The sequence below is a fragment of the Dipodomys ordii genome, unplaced genomic scaffold (genome assembly GCF_000151885.1).
Source record: "Dipodomys ordii isolate 6190 unplaced genomic scaffold, Dord_2.0 Scaffold203, whole genome shotgun sequence".
Classification (NCBI taxonomy): Eukaryota; Metazoa; Chordata; class Mammalia; order Rodentia; family Heteromyidae; genus Dipodomys; species Dipodomys ordii.
In genome coordinates, this window is record NW_012267419.1 from 1 (window position 1) to 15,471 (window position 15,471).

At 37.5% G+C, this 15,471-nt stretch overlaps 1 protein-coding gene across 1 annotated transcript; it reads right to left on the reverse strand.

The window, feature by feature from the left end:
- Nucleotides 1–859: 859 nt before the first annotated feature.
- LOC105999898 (melanoma antigen preferentially expressed in tumors-like) lies at nucleotides 860–14,975 on the reverse strand (the record flags this gene model as incomplete). Its single annotated transcript, XM_013035059.1, has 4 exons — nucleotides 14,914–14,975; nucleotides 3,313–3,612; nucleotides 2,300–2,881; nucleotides 860–1,310 (listed from the first exon to the last, which is right to left on the reverse strand). Coding segments are annotated over exons 1-4 (1,395 nt in total), but the record flags the coding sequence as incomplete, so codon positions are not given.
- Between the last annotated feature and the right edge of the window lie 496 nt (nucleotides 14,976–15,471).

A 15,471-nucleotide genomic window follows, 5' to 3' on the forward strand; every position in this document is an offset into this window, starting at 1 on the left:
CAAAGAATAGGTGAACTTTAATAAGAAATGTCAACACAAAATACCAGGAATAATGCAACGCTAATGTGAAAGCAATATAAATTGTTAATTTTTTTCTCATTTTAACAATTCAATGCATTTTCACTTCAACACACTGCAAATGTAAAAGCTATGACTGAGATAATTTTTATACTTTTTGTTCTTCCATCTTTTAAAAGTTATGTGACACATAATTGTGCTACATAAAATTTATCGGTGTTGTTATATAGGAACTAAAATAAAGTCTGATTCTCATTGCTTTTGACCTAGGAAAGGATGTGGCAGCATGCAGATTTAGACATCCACAGGTAGATGGGCATAGTTTTCCTCTTTTAACAGCAGGTGTGTTCTCTCAGTTATCTTAAGGCTAAAATTAAGAGTTTAGAATAAAGTGGAAAAGATGTCTTCAATAGCCACCACTCTATCAAAACATCCAGGAAAAATTTCAGTCATCTTGACTAGTGTCAGTTACCCAGAAGTGAGTATGTCAGTGTTGGCTAGGACAAGGTATGCTGTGAGTGGGTCAGCCTAAATCACTTTCTCCGTACAATGGTCAGGACCAAGAAGGCAGATGTAGGGAATAGTTCACAAAAGCTTCACTGGATTTTTCAAAGCCCTCCATTTTCTTTTATAGACAACAGTTTTACATCCAATTTACCTAACACCAGTTTTCTGGAACAGTAGTTTTCTATATATGGTGAATGTGGACTTTAGGCAAGAATAATGAGTGTTTCATAGGCCACATATCATTGTTCAATGAGCTTTTTTACTGTCAAAATTATTCATATGAAGTGCTCCACTTCATGTCAGTACGTTGTGCTGCCCAGAGCATTGACCTTACTTCTGATTTCACTTCAGCCAGCTTCTCTTCATCTAAACTGTCACGAAAATGCCATTGATCATAGCAATGCAGAGGAATTGGATAGATCACATACTTCAGCTTCATCAAGGGTGTTATGTTCTGCAAAAGCCTTCTGAGCTCCGGCATGGTAATGGGATTACAGGCAAAGCTAAGGACTCGGAGGCTTGTACAAAACCTTAGAGATGGTATGATACTGGAGAGAATTCCATCTGTAATAAGGCAGCTGTTCAGCTCTAGATGCTGCAGGTTACTAGATAGATTCTCCAGAAGAAGCCTTAATGGTTGAGTATTTTCCCAAGGTATATGGTTGTGACTAAGATTTAACATCTTTAGGTTCCTTTCCTGAAGGATCTGAGACATGGAAATCAAGTCTTTGTTAGTTAGGTCACAAAAATTAAGATTGAGGGAATCCAACTCCGGTGACAGAACTCTGAAGAGTCAAAAAGAAAATTATTCTTAAATAATGAGTATTTGCCCCAGACAAGATGTCCTAGATTTTAAGTACCTATAATTCCACAATAAATTATTTGATAACACATTGAAATGTCAACTAACAATGTGGTAAATAGATTTGCTACCCTAAAATAGTTATTTTTCACATACATAGTTGCTTCAAATTCTTCTAAATGTAAACAATAGGATACTGAGAATATTAAATGAAAACAAAAACAACTATTACTTACACCATTGTCCATTTAGGGTCTATTTCAGTTATTTTATAGTGAGATATCAGTGAAAATAGGATACAGAAGATTCCTTTTCTCTAATACTGAAAAAAAATGTTCTGCATTTGGGTATAAGCCTCAGGAAAACCCATGAATAAAAATGGTCTGCCAGTAATGACTATTTATGGTCATATCATGATTACGAATCAGTGCTATAAGAATGAACCTTTCATCAACTGAAAATAGCCCTTTCCTGTCTATGGGGATGGAGAAGGACTGTCTTTTTTTGGGGGGGGTGGTCCAGTCGTGGGGCCTGAACTCTGGGCTTGGGCGCTGTCCCTCAGCTCTTCAGCTCAAGGCTAGTACTCTACCACTTGAGCCACAGCGCCACTTCCGGCTTTTCTTTCTGCTTATGTGGTGCTGAGGAATTGAACCCAGGGCCCAAGCATGCAAGGCAAGCGCTCTACCACTGAGCCACCTTCCCAGCCCGAGAAGGACTATCTTTTTAACAGTATCTTTTTTAATCTATTGGTGTCTGCACTCCTTGACTGACTGAATTAGTATAATGTGTCTTGCCTTTCTTCTGTCTATGAGAAATGCATTCCATGGCTTGGCCAGTTACAGTTTCCTAGATATGTCCATGGTGAGGGACAGGAAATATATGATACAAGGAACTAGGGAACTTACAAGAATGGTATATCTCCTGAATTAATGGGGTGCTTGGGTAGCCCAGGAAACCATTCCAAACCCTTACCTGAGTACTTTATGCACATGGTTTTTGAGGGAGAAGTAAGCTAGGCTGAGCTCTTGGAGGTCATTCATCCGGCTAAGATGGGAGAGAAAGGTTTTAAAGGGTTTCCTGTTATAAGATCTGAATTTGATTTTATATAGATTAAGACTGCTAAGGTGGACCATCCCAGGCATAATCATGCAGACTTCACACAAGGAAGCTTCATCCACTCCCAGGTGATCAATGCACGCCCTATCCAAGAGCTTCAGGGTCTTTTTGTAATCAAATGACTTATCAATCTGCAAATCTCTACAGCAGAGGTGCAGAGACCCCAAACTCTGCTCAACTTTATCACAGATAAGAGAAAGAAATTCACTTGTCATCCAGGTACCATCAAGATAAAGGTCAACTAATAATTCCATGGGTGGTCTGGATGTTTGAGGATCTGAATTTGCAAGACGGTAATTGGCATCTCCTATTTTCACAATAGATTTCTCAGAGTAAGCACAGACTTCGTAACAGAAAGGAAATTTGTTCCAAATGCCAGAACATGTGGTCATGCAGTCTGCATTCTGCCTTAAATCTAGAATCCTCAGTTTTGGAACCCTGTAGGAAAAGGAGGAGATGAAACATATGAGAGGTAGTAGGCTTTAATGAAAACCAGCAGAATCAGTAATGAGAAGCAGAGACAAATACCTCCAAATACCAATTGACAACAAATCTTTCCTATAAAATCACACAATCTCTGTTAATTGCCTACCCTCTATTCTCATTTAGCTTTTCCCAGTGTTAGTGCTCATGTCCCCTTTCTATGTAATAATATCCATCATGTAAATCCATCCATCAATTGTATCTTCAGTCACCACTAGTCTATATCATATCTGTAAGACATTAATGTCCTTAAGGTAATCACAAATGTTGTACCCATAGGCTTACAAAGACCTTCAACTTTTTTTTAATCATGTATGGTGACTTGTAAGTTCTCACATGCACAAGGACTCAGCATAATATTCTGCTGACTTAACATGTACTCATACCGAGAAGAAGAGTTGTGGATAGGAGGGAACTGAAGACCATCAAGCATGGCTTCCAAGACATCACAATATGGCTCCGGCATGTCCAAGGCCCCAATATGGAGACAAGGAAAGGGCCAAGTACTTACTACTGCCTTCAATATGTTCTTATGCCCACCAGAGAAGGCAGCATTGAACAATGGAATAAAAAGTTCTTGTGGTATCTCTTCAATGGCACGTAATGCTACAGACTCATTTTTCACCACAGTCTGTATAGCAAGGTCAAGTAGTGTGTCTGGCTCCTTTGGATCCATATCAATGCACCTGTATCAGGGTGAGAAACATTTAGAAATCTGGAGAAGACAGCCACAGATGATTATTGGCCCTAGAAAAATATATGGCAAACTATACAATTGTCTTTAGAGAACTATTTCTATAGTAATAAAGTATGAATTATCTCATAACTGTGGAAATTGAATAGAATCATTAACTGTAGAATTAATAAAAAATATTTGCATATTGGTTATTTGATAAGGAACTAGAATTTAGAACATAAAAATAGCTTATACAATATTAAGAAAAAATCAAATCAATAAAATTTGCAAATGCTATTACTAAACTTTGCTGCAATGAAGATATAGAAATGACTAACAAATAGTAAAAACATGCTCAGTATTACAAGGCATTAAGGAAATAAGAATTAAAATTATGGTACCACCTTTTACCAAATGAATTTTTATTTTACAATTTAAGAGAAGACTCAGGCATTGTGCTTCACTTGTGCAGTTCAAGGTATTTAGGGGACACAGAGAAGGAGGATGAAGGTTCAAGGCTGGTTAAGCCAAACAGTAAGCCAGACATGACTGTTCATTCTTATAATTTCACTGATCTAGTTGGCAGAGGTAGATTAGGTGTCTGATGTCATCTTGGGAAAAGTATGTATGAAAGTATCTGAAAAGTAACTCAAGGCAAAAATATTTGAGATGTGGATCAAATGGTGGAGTGTTTGTGTCAAAAATACAAGATTCTATGAAAATAAACAAACAAATAATATGAGAGGAAATAACCACATACACTATTGATAGCAAATCAAAATGGTGAAGTTTAACTTTCTTGGTTTCTTAAAAAGTTAAACATAGTAACCTATTCTCAGTGCAATCCTACTTCTGTATATGCCCAAGATAAATGAAATGAAATTAGACATTCATACAAAAATGTATGTATTTTCATTGTATTTTATGACATGTAACTGTTCAATGAGTGAATAAAATGTATTCCTCAAAAAAAGGAAAATACCTGGCATTGTTGGATTATGCTTATAATCCTAGCTACTACCAGATTGTAGTCCAATGCCAGCCTGGACAAGAAAACCCATGAAACTCTTATTTTTATTTAATCACCAAAAAGCCATAAGTGAAGTTGTGGCTCAAGTGGTAAAGTGCTAGCTTTGAGCACAAATCTTAGGGAGAAAAAGAGAAAGAGAGAGAGAGAGAGAGAGAGAGAGAGAGAGAGAGAGAGAGAGAGAGAGGGAGGGAGAGTGGGAGAGAGGGAGAGAGAGAGAACCCAGAACTCATCTTAGCTACTTAGAAGGCTGGGATCTAAGGATTACTTGAAGCCAACCCAGGAAGAAAAGTCCCTGTAAGACTCTTATCTCCAACCACTCAAAAACCAGAAGTGGTGCTGTAGCTTGAAATGGTAGAATGCTAGCCTTGAGCAAAAAGCTCAGGGACAGCTCCCAGGTTCTGAGTTCAAGGCCCACAACCAAAAAGAGAGAACAAAACATGCAATGGATTGTTTAATAGCTTAATATTCAAGAGAAGATAATTGCACCTTGTTTGCCAAAATTGTGTACTGAACATGTATAAGTTGTTATTTGTCCTAAACAATACAGAGTAAGAACTATTTATATAGCATTTACAATATGTCACTTACTAGAAAAATATCTAAATATCAGGCATAGTAGCTCACAGCTATAATCCCAGCTAATTGGAGTCAGGGATTGGGAAGACTGTGGCTTAGGGTAACCTTTGCAAAATATTATTTAGATTCCATTTCAACAAACTGGTAGTGCAGTGTTAATCCTGGCTACATGGGAGGCAGAGATAGGAGTCTTAGAGAAAGCCTAGTGAAGAACACAAGACACTGTCTAAAAATACTAAATCTAGGGGCTGGGAAGGTGGCTCAGTGGCAGAGTGCTTGCCTTGCATGCTTGAGGCCCTGGATTCGATTCCTCAGCACCACATAAGCAGATAAAGCTGGAAGTGGCGCTGTGGTTAAAGTGGTAGAGTGCTAGCCTTGAACTGAAGAACTGAGGGACAACGCCCAGGCCCAGAGTTCAGGCACTGCAACTGACAAAAACCAAAACAAAAAAAATACTAAATCTAGCAGGGCTGAAGGCATAGGTTGAAGTAGTATAACATCTGTCTAAGAAGTGAAAAGCCTCAAGTTAAAATGGAGTATTAAAGCAAAAAAAGAATATCTACAGATGATTCAGAATAGACAGTTTTGACCAATTATGGTAAAGATAATTAATTTCAAAAATGAATACAAATTTCTTAAACAAAAATCTTAAATTCCTGAGCATTCACTGCACAGTTCAACAGATTCAGAGAAACTTTGCCAGTCACACATTTTTTTCAGTTTTGTTTAATTTTTTTTGTGAACTTAGAATTTTTCCCTGCCCAAATTTGGTTGAAATATATCTCAAAAAGCTAATTGTGTCTCCAAAGCAAGATAAAAAGTCATGGCAATCCTCCTAAGCAAAATGAATATGTTATGTGCTTAATTTATATAAACCTTTAAATTTGTTGAAATTCAGCATGGCTTCAGTAGAAGGTATTTAGAATTTGAGGAAAAGTATAATAATCTACAGTACAGTAGTGAAATCTATGCATACCAAACATTTACAGTTTTTTTCCTCAATGGTGGTATCTGTAACATAATATAAATGTAGGTACCAGGAATCTACTGTATAGGGGAATTTCTAAACATAATGTGGAGTAATTTACCACTTAATAGAAGGAACTTGAGCACACACAAATTTTGAATGTTAATTTATAGTAGGGGGTCCTTGAAGTAGTTCTCTGTGGAGGATATGGGAGAGAAGAGAGGCTCAAATTCAAAGATAAATGACAATAATAAGCTAACTATATACAAGTAAATATTTATACAGTGAGTAGGAAAATATTTATACTAGGCAACTTCGGGAAATAATACTTTAACCATATTCTCTAAGACTAAAGTAAAAGAACTGTGCCCATATAATTAATAAATCTGTTTTAGGGGTGTGTGTGTGTGTGTGTGTGTGTGTGTGTGTGTGTGTGTGTGTGTGTGTGTGTGTGTGTGCTGGTTCTTGGGTTTGAACACAGGCCTGAGCTTTTTGTTCAAGGATAGTGCTCTAACACTTGAGCCATAGTGCCACTTCTGGTGTTTTCTAAGTAGTTTCTTGGAAACATGAGTCTTATCACAACTCTTAATCAAAGTGATATCAAACCACAAACCTCTGATCTTCACCTCCTGAGAAGTTAAGATTATAGCACAGGAAAAATTTGAACAACTTATGGCACCAGAAACAAAGTGTGCAAGTAAAGGATAGGGTCTTTCTGAAAGATCACAAAACTAACAGTAAGAAGCTTCAGTGGACAGAACATTTGAAGAAGAAATGAATTATAATTCCTTACAATTACTCATGATCTCACTTTATATAAATAAATTGGACAGATCAATGTTGGGAGAGAAAAGATAGCTTTTTCTTAAGAGAAATTTAAAACATGTATGGGTGGTAGCTTACAAGCAGATTAATAAGCAGATCATTCTCTCTAGAGCTGACAAGGTTCTGTTTTCTGCCTGAACTCTCCTGTGCACTCAGAGAAAACTACTAGAATAGAAAATTATCAGCCAAAGTTATACAAAATAGGGGACTCCAGAACAAGAAAGAAGTTGCTTAGCTCATAAGCAGAAAAGTTTGTTGAAGTGAGCAGCAATTCAAAATGTGTAAATAGGTGAAACCTCAAAAGAGAACACAGCCATCTTAAGTACCCAAAACTGACCTATGACTGGTAAGACCCTCAGGCTGCATACACCACAACGTTGACACATTTGTTTCTGTTGTGCTAGTTCATTGTCTACAGCTATCAAGAGAAGGCTGATTACTAAGAAATCAGCTCAACAAAATTGGAAAATATATCTATCTCAAATGAAATACAACCCAGAAACATAAAAGATATGATAAAGAAAGGCATTATATCTAGGAGTTCAATTTGATTAGCATCATCTTATATGGTTGTATGTACATAGCTATTCAGAGTTTTTCTTTGTTGTTGTTTAACTGTATGAAGTTATTTTGTTTTCCTTCTGATTTATTTCCTTTGCTTTGGTTTATCTCCTATTGTCACTGTATTTGATTTTGGTGCTCTGTGTCTTGTATATACATTTATTTAATTTGGGAAAGGGAAAGGGAACAACAAATTGGTGAGACAAAGGACAAAGGTTGAACCAAAGCAACAGCAATATTCAGAAGACACTATGTTAGAAATGAACTTTAAAACATGGGAAGGAGGAAATTGCGGGGGAAGGAAAATAGGAGAAAAATGTGGGAGAGGTAATAATGTTTTACAAGAAATGTACTCATTATGCAAATGTAACCCCACTGTATATCACCCTGAAAATAAAATTAATCTTAAAAAAGAAAGGCAATATATTTTCAAAGGCAATATATTTTCAAAGTTCCTAACTCCTCAATAATGAAAGGGCCAAAATGCAAAATAATTCAAATTCAACCTTTAAAAATAATCAATGAATCTGGGTACCCGTGGCTCATACCTGTAATCCTAGCTACTCAGAAGGCTGATATCTGAGGATCACGGGTCAAAGACAGCCCAGGCAGGAAAGTCCGTAAGACTCTTATTTCCAATTAACCAGCAGAAAACTGGAAGTGCTGTTGTGGTCAAGTGATAGAGTGCTTGCCTTGAGCTGAAGAGCTCAGTGACAGCACCCTGGTCCAGAGTTCAAGTCCCACAACCAACCAAAAAATAATAATCAATGACAAGACGGACAACTCATGCAAACAGATAAACAAGGTAAGGAATTCCACTCTAGTTATAGGTGAAAAATTCCACAAAGATTTGGAGATTTTGAAAAAAAATGGACAATTGTTAAAAATGAAAAAATGAATAAATCAAATAAAAAGCACAATGGAAACTATCACTAATAGACTAAAGTAATCAAAAGAAATAATATTAAGGACTGAAGAACATTCAAAGAAATATTATGCTCACACAGGAAAAACTGAAATAATGAAGAGTGCATAACAAGAAGTTTTAAAACTCAAACACGATCAAGAAATGAAATATAAGAAATCTTAGTATAGAAAAAGGAACTGGAATTCACACTGAAGGCCTAGAAAAATTATTCTAGAAAGTTATAGCAGAAAAGTTCCAACATGTAGGTAAATATATGAATATGTAAATATAGGAAGTATACACAAATATAAGATGACCAGGAAAGACATTCTCCCCATCACATTATAGTAAAAACATTAAATCTACAGGAAAAAAAAAACAACTTTTCTATTGAAAGCTGTAAAAAAAAAAGTGTCAATTATTTTGCAAAGGTAAAACCATCTGAATTACATGAGACCTCTCAGCAGAAATCCTAAAATACAGGAAAGAATGTGATATATTTTAAGCCCTGAATGTAAATAAATGCCAATGCTGATTATTATATCAGCAAAATTATCCTTTTAAATTGATAGAGGACTATTTCCAAAGTAAACACTAACTGAAATAATCTGTAACTAATAATCTGGCATTGCCAAAGGCAAAAAATTATTATACATCAAAAAGTTTTTTGTCACAAATGTGAGAGGGCAGAAAACAATAAATTTTGGGAGAAGAATAACTGCTCAATAGAGTAAAAGGAAAAAAAAACATCAAATCTACCCAACTCCGTAAACAATTAAACCAATAAGAGGAATAAGAGAGAAAGAATAGCTGATACTCAAACTAACCAGATATAAAAGAAAACCACAAGATCAGCAAATACTTCTCATTAATACACCTAAATATAAATGATCTTATCTCTTGAATGAAATATATTCATATATGTATATATTTAGTAGTTTATGCCTTTGATGCCAGCTATTCAAAAGTTTGAGATCAGAGGATTATAGGTTCAAAGTCAGCCCAGGCAGAAAAGTCTGTGTGACTCCATGTCTAAAATAAACAGCTCAGCTATGGTTCCTATGGTATATCACTAGCTTAGCAAGCAAGTTCTGCAAGTGAAAAGCCAACTTCAAAGCCCATACCTATCTATAAAAAGCAAGTAGAGTAAAATAGTAGTAAAGAGTCTCTCAGGAGAACAACATGAGGGATGACATTGATAAAGATACATTGTTCTCATGACCTGACTTGTGAAATTAAAACAATTTTGTGCAAATACCCAATAAAAAATAAGTTTTAAAAAGTTTCTCAGCCAAGGTCATGGGACCGGATGGATTCATTGTTTATTTCCAACACATCTTTAAAAAGAATGACTTTCAACTCTCCTCATGCTATTCCACAGAAGAGAAAATGAAGGAATAATACCAAATGGATTGTATGAAGCTTCAGATAAGGATATGACAAAGAAGGAAAATTATAAACAAATTTTGTTAACGAACACAGTTGTAAACATTTCCAGTAAAATACTTGCAAATCAAATTCACTAACACATTAAGAGCATCATACATATGATCAAGTTGGTTTAATCCCAAGGAGGCAAGAATGATACAACATATGCAAATAATAGAGCAAATAAATAGAATCAGGGGCAAAAATCACACCATTATATCAAAAATTGATTCAGAAAAAAAGCCTTTGATAAAATTCAACACTTGTGATAAAAGTCCAAAGAAACTAGGCATAGATGGACATGATTCAACATATGAAAAAGTTATAGATGATATTTTACATAAGTAAAAACTGAAAATATTTCTTCTAAAATCAGGAACAAGTAAAGGGATTCACTCTTAACACTCTAATAGAGTACTTTGAAATTTTGGCTTCTATCATCAAGCAAAAGACACACAAGAAAGGAGAAAAAGCTGGGTGCTGGAGGCTCACGGCTGTAATCCTAGCCTCTCAAGAGGCTGAGATCTGAGGATAGTGGTTCAAAACTAGCCTGGAAAAAAGTCTGTGAGAGTTCTATCTGCAATAAACTACTAAGAAAAAGCTACAAGTGGTGCTGTAGCTCAAGTGGTAGAGCACTAGCCTTGAGGCAAAGAAGCTTAGGGACAGTGCCCAGGCCCAGAGTTCAAGCCCCAGGATATACAAAAAAAGATAAAAATATGAAAGGAAGATATGAAAGTACCCCCATTTTCATATGATCAAATCTATAATGAGCCATATGTATCCACAAGAAAAACACTTTTAATTGAACAAACACCTTTAGCAATGTACTAGAGTAACTACTTTATCCTAAAAATTCAGTATCTTTTCTTTAGGTTGGACCTGGGGCTTGAACTCAGGGCCTGGATGCTGTTCCAGAACTTTTTTGCTCAAGGCTAGCACTCTTCCATATAAGCCACAGCTCCACTTCTGGATATTTTTTTGGAATTAATTGGAGATGCATTTTACGGACTTTTCCTGCCTGGGCTAGCTTCAAACCGCAATTCTGAGATCTCAGCCTCCTGAGTAGCTGAGATTATAGATGTGTATCACCAGTGCCAGGCTTTCAGTAGCTTTTTAACACACCAATAACCAAGCAGCATACTGAGAAAGAAATCAACAAATTGGGAAAAAGGTACCATTCACAGTAGCCTCATGCATACATAGGAAATAACGCCAAGTAAGGAGTTGAAAGTTCTCTACAATGAAAACTATACAACACTTAAAAAGTAATTAAAGAGGGGCTGGGAAGGTGGCTCAGTAGTAGAGCACTTGCCTTGCATGCCTGAGGCCCTGGGTTCGATTCCTCAGCACCACATAAGCAAAAAGAAAAAAGCCGGAAGTGGCGCTGTGGCTCAAGTGGTAGAGTGCTAGCCTTGAGTTGAAGAGCTGAGGGACAGCGCCCAGGCCCAGAGTTCAGGCCCCATGACCGGACCCAAAAAAAATAAATAAATAAAGAAGACACTAGAAGATGGAAAGGCATTTATGTCCATAAAACAGCAGAAGTAACTGTGAAAATCACTATACTGAAGAAAAGATCTACATAGTCAATGCAATTCCTGTCAAAATCCCAATGACTATCTTCACAGAATGTCACTAAGAAAAACAAACCAGAAACACATATGGAAACACAAAACACCTAATAACTAAAGCAATCTTAAACAAAAATGGCAATGCTAGAGTTAGCACAATACCTAATTTGAAATATTACAGAACCTTAGTAAAAGGAAAAGAAAACACAGTACTCCCATAGAAACAGACATGTAGAACATTGAAGCAGTACCAAGGACCCTGAAAAAAAAATCACTTAGGCAACATCGATTTTAGGAAAGATCCCTCTTAGGTGGATTCTAAAACCAGTGGACCAAATTCTGAAATAAAACAAGATATTTTCAGTGTTGAATTGTTTTCCTCACCCTCTTGCTTAGTAACAAAGGAGAATACAGCAACATTAAAGTGGAGTGACATAACTACCATTTGAACAAATTATTCAAAGCAAACATCATAGTAATCTCTGGCATGATGTAAGGAGAAAGGAACACCATCACTTTTATACTCATGTGGTTTGAGATCTAAAAGGAAAGTCCCGTAATAGTCTTGCCTTGACTTCTGTAGGAAATTAAGAAGCCTTTGACTAGTCAAACCAACAGTTTTCCTGTTTATCATATTCTTATGAAAGTGATCTGACCGTCAGAGTACCTCTCAATAGCTCAGAGTATCCTCTGGACTTCAAGACAGTTCCTACTTGTCTTTGACTATAACATGTTTCCCACCAGTCCACAGTAATAATCAGGTCAATCAATCCTCGAGGAATTAAAGGTCCTTTCATTCTCTTGGAACCAAGACTATACACACAACCTCTGTTTGCTTACTTTCTTCCAGAAAGTGATATGTGTGTTTTTTCCTGTTATGTGGTTCTTTGCTCCCCTAGTCTCTGAGTAAATGTCACTGTGTATTTGATCTGTTTAGTTTCAGGTATGATATATCTTTGGCCACCTACAAAACATTATGGTGTAAATCTTCCCCTCACCAATGAGGTGAGTGGAAGGACAATAAAATGGATATTCTTGCCAGGGATATATAACCTAAATCTAGTTGTAATTATCAGATGAACCAATCTCAGATATGTTCTAAAAAGTACCTGACCAGGACTCTTCCAAAATGTCACAGATGTGAAAGACCAAATACAATGCAGACTCCTGAATAGGATCCCTGGAATGGGGGAAGGGTGCATTAATAGGATAAATGATGAAATTCAAGCTAAGTCCATAGATTATTTATTTACGCTGGAATACTGTTAATGTCTCAGTTTGGGTGATTTTTTTGGTTTTTGTTTTTGTTTTTGTTTTTTTTTGGTCCAGTTGTGGGGCCTGAACTCTGGGCCTGGCCGCTGTCCCTCAGCTCTTCAGCTCAAGGCTAGCGCTCTACCACTTGAGCCACAGCACCACTTCTGGCTTTTTTCTTTTTGCTTATGTGGTGCTGAGGAATCAAACCCAGGGCCTCATGCATGCAAGGCAAGCGCTCTACCACTGAGCCACCTTCCCAGCCCAGTTTGGGTGATTTTTATGGCTATGAACATCACTAAAAATAGGGAGATCTGAGTGAAGGTACTCAGTACAATTTTTGAAAGTTTCAAATTATTTCATAAAAGAACATTAAAAAGTATTAAATCAGCCCATCATGGTGGTATACAAGGGTAATTCCAGCACTTTGGATGGTAGACTAAGTCAGGAAGATCACCAATTTCATAGCCAGTCTAGGGTATATATGGAGACCCTGTGTCAAAAACAAAAGGAAAAAGGTTATCTTTTTGAAATGCTCCATAAGAAATGAAAAATGTCATCCACAACATGTAGTTGAAAATACGTATTTGCTCTTCACATGAAATATGCTTAAACATTTTCACAATAAAAATAACAAAATAAAAAAGAAATATGCTTAAACGTAATATAAATGGAATACAATAAATAGGTAGATATCTACATAGTAAACACCATTTAAAAGCCTGGTAAAAATATTAACCATAAACAAACTAAGATTAGAGAAGGAATACAACTTTTTAAAGAAAGAGAGCAAGGCTAGGAATTTTGTTCAGTACTGGGATTTGAACTCAGTGTTTTGCACTTGCTAGACAGGCACTATACCACTTAGACAAAATTGGGAGAATTTTTAAAAGACAGTGTGAAACTATTAGACAACTAAAGGTAATCAAACATAAGTCAAGTTACAGAATGCTCACCAAGCACACTGTTGAAAAATCTAGCTAGATTGCTTTCCTATTAATCTACTTACACATTGATCATAGATAATTTAGGCCAGAACACTTATAATTTGTAACTGATGCTATTGTAATTTGCCTACTTGAAAGTGTCAGAAAAATCTTACTCAGAACCTTAGCAGTCAAAGCCTTTCAATTCCTATTAAGAGCTTGCTGCAAAGGCCCCAGAGGTTTGGTGGTGATGTTTCTCTCAGCTTCATGCACCACCTTCAAAGTTCCAGGAGCCAGAAGAATAGTCAATGGATTCAGCTTGAGTCAGCCTACTCTACCTTAGATCAATCAGCTCCATAAGTACAAGTCAGTGGACTCACATGCCTGGCCAGCCCAAAGGAGCTGAGTTCCCTGGAGAGGCAAGGTCTGCTGAGATACCTGGATTTCCAAGTTTCTGAATATCTGGGTTACCAGATCTGAGTTCTCTAAAGCTTCTCTTGAGCTCCAAGTTCCCTAGATCTTTGAGTTCCCTTAGTCTCCCAGTTCCCCTGAACTCCAGGTTACCCAGGCCTAGAGTTCTCTTGAGTTATGACTTATTCCAATCTCCCAGTTACCCTGATCTCCAGTTCCCTGGATCTCTCTGTTCCCTCAAGCTACAAGTTCCCTGGATCTCTAAATTCCCCAAGGCTCTGAGTTACTAACATCTTGTACTTCTCTCCAGCTTCGTTACCCTGATATCTTAGTTCACTTAATCTCCAAATTCTTTGGAGTTCTTAGCTATCCAGAGTTCTGTGTTCCCTGGAGTTCCAAGTTATGTTGAGCTCTGAAGTTTTCCTAGAGCTCCAAATTTCCCAGACCTATGAGCTATCTCGTATTTCTCTTAGTTCCCTTGAGTCTCAATGTTATTCTAGTATCTGAGTTACCTAAATCTCTGAATTCCCTTGAGCTCTGAGTTTTCTTGACTTTCAGATTATTAACACATCTACTTAGTTACCCAGATCTCTGTGTTTTGTAGAACTCCTGGTTATCTTAGTCTCTAAATTACCCGCATCTCTTATCCCATCTCCAAGCGTCCCCAAATTCCACGTTGTCCTGATCTCAAGTTCCCCCTGTCCCTGTGATACTTGGCCCTCCATGAGGCTCCGATTTACTTAAAACTCTGAGCTCACTCAGATTCCTCCTGCTCACAGTTACTCAAATCTCCCAGTTACTTCCCATTCCGAGTTCCCTCATGGTCCCAGTGACCCGTATCTCTGAACACGTCTGGCTTACCACTGACCTGAACTGTCTAGTTCCTTGAATTCCCTGTGATCTGGATGGCAGATATCCTTCATGCTCCCTGTGACCTGGATGGCTTATTTCCCTAGGGTTCTCAGTGACTGGGATTGTCTAATTCTCTCTGGGTTCCTGGTGACCAGCATGGTCCAGGACCCTGAGGTTTCACGTGAGCAGATGGCCAAAGTCCTGCGGGCTCCTAGTGACTTGGAGAGTCGAGGTCCCAGGGCCTCTTGGATATGCCATTGGCCAAATTTCCTCAGAACCTGGTTATCTGGGTGGCCAGTACCCTCAGGCTCCCAGTGACCTAGATTGCCTAATACCTTTGGCTCCCAGTGACCTGAATATTTGAAGTACCTTGAGGTCTCAGTGATCTGGATGGCTTAATTCCTTCAGGCTCTCGGTGACCCAGAATAAGGAATTTCCTTGGGCTCCTCCTAACCTGAATGAATAGCACAAGTCCCTCAGGTTCAGAACAACCCAGATGTCTGAGGCCCCTCAGCCACCCACGCACCACCGCCTCCCCACCCCCGCCCCGTGACTCAAACGGTTGAA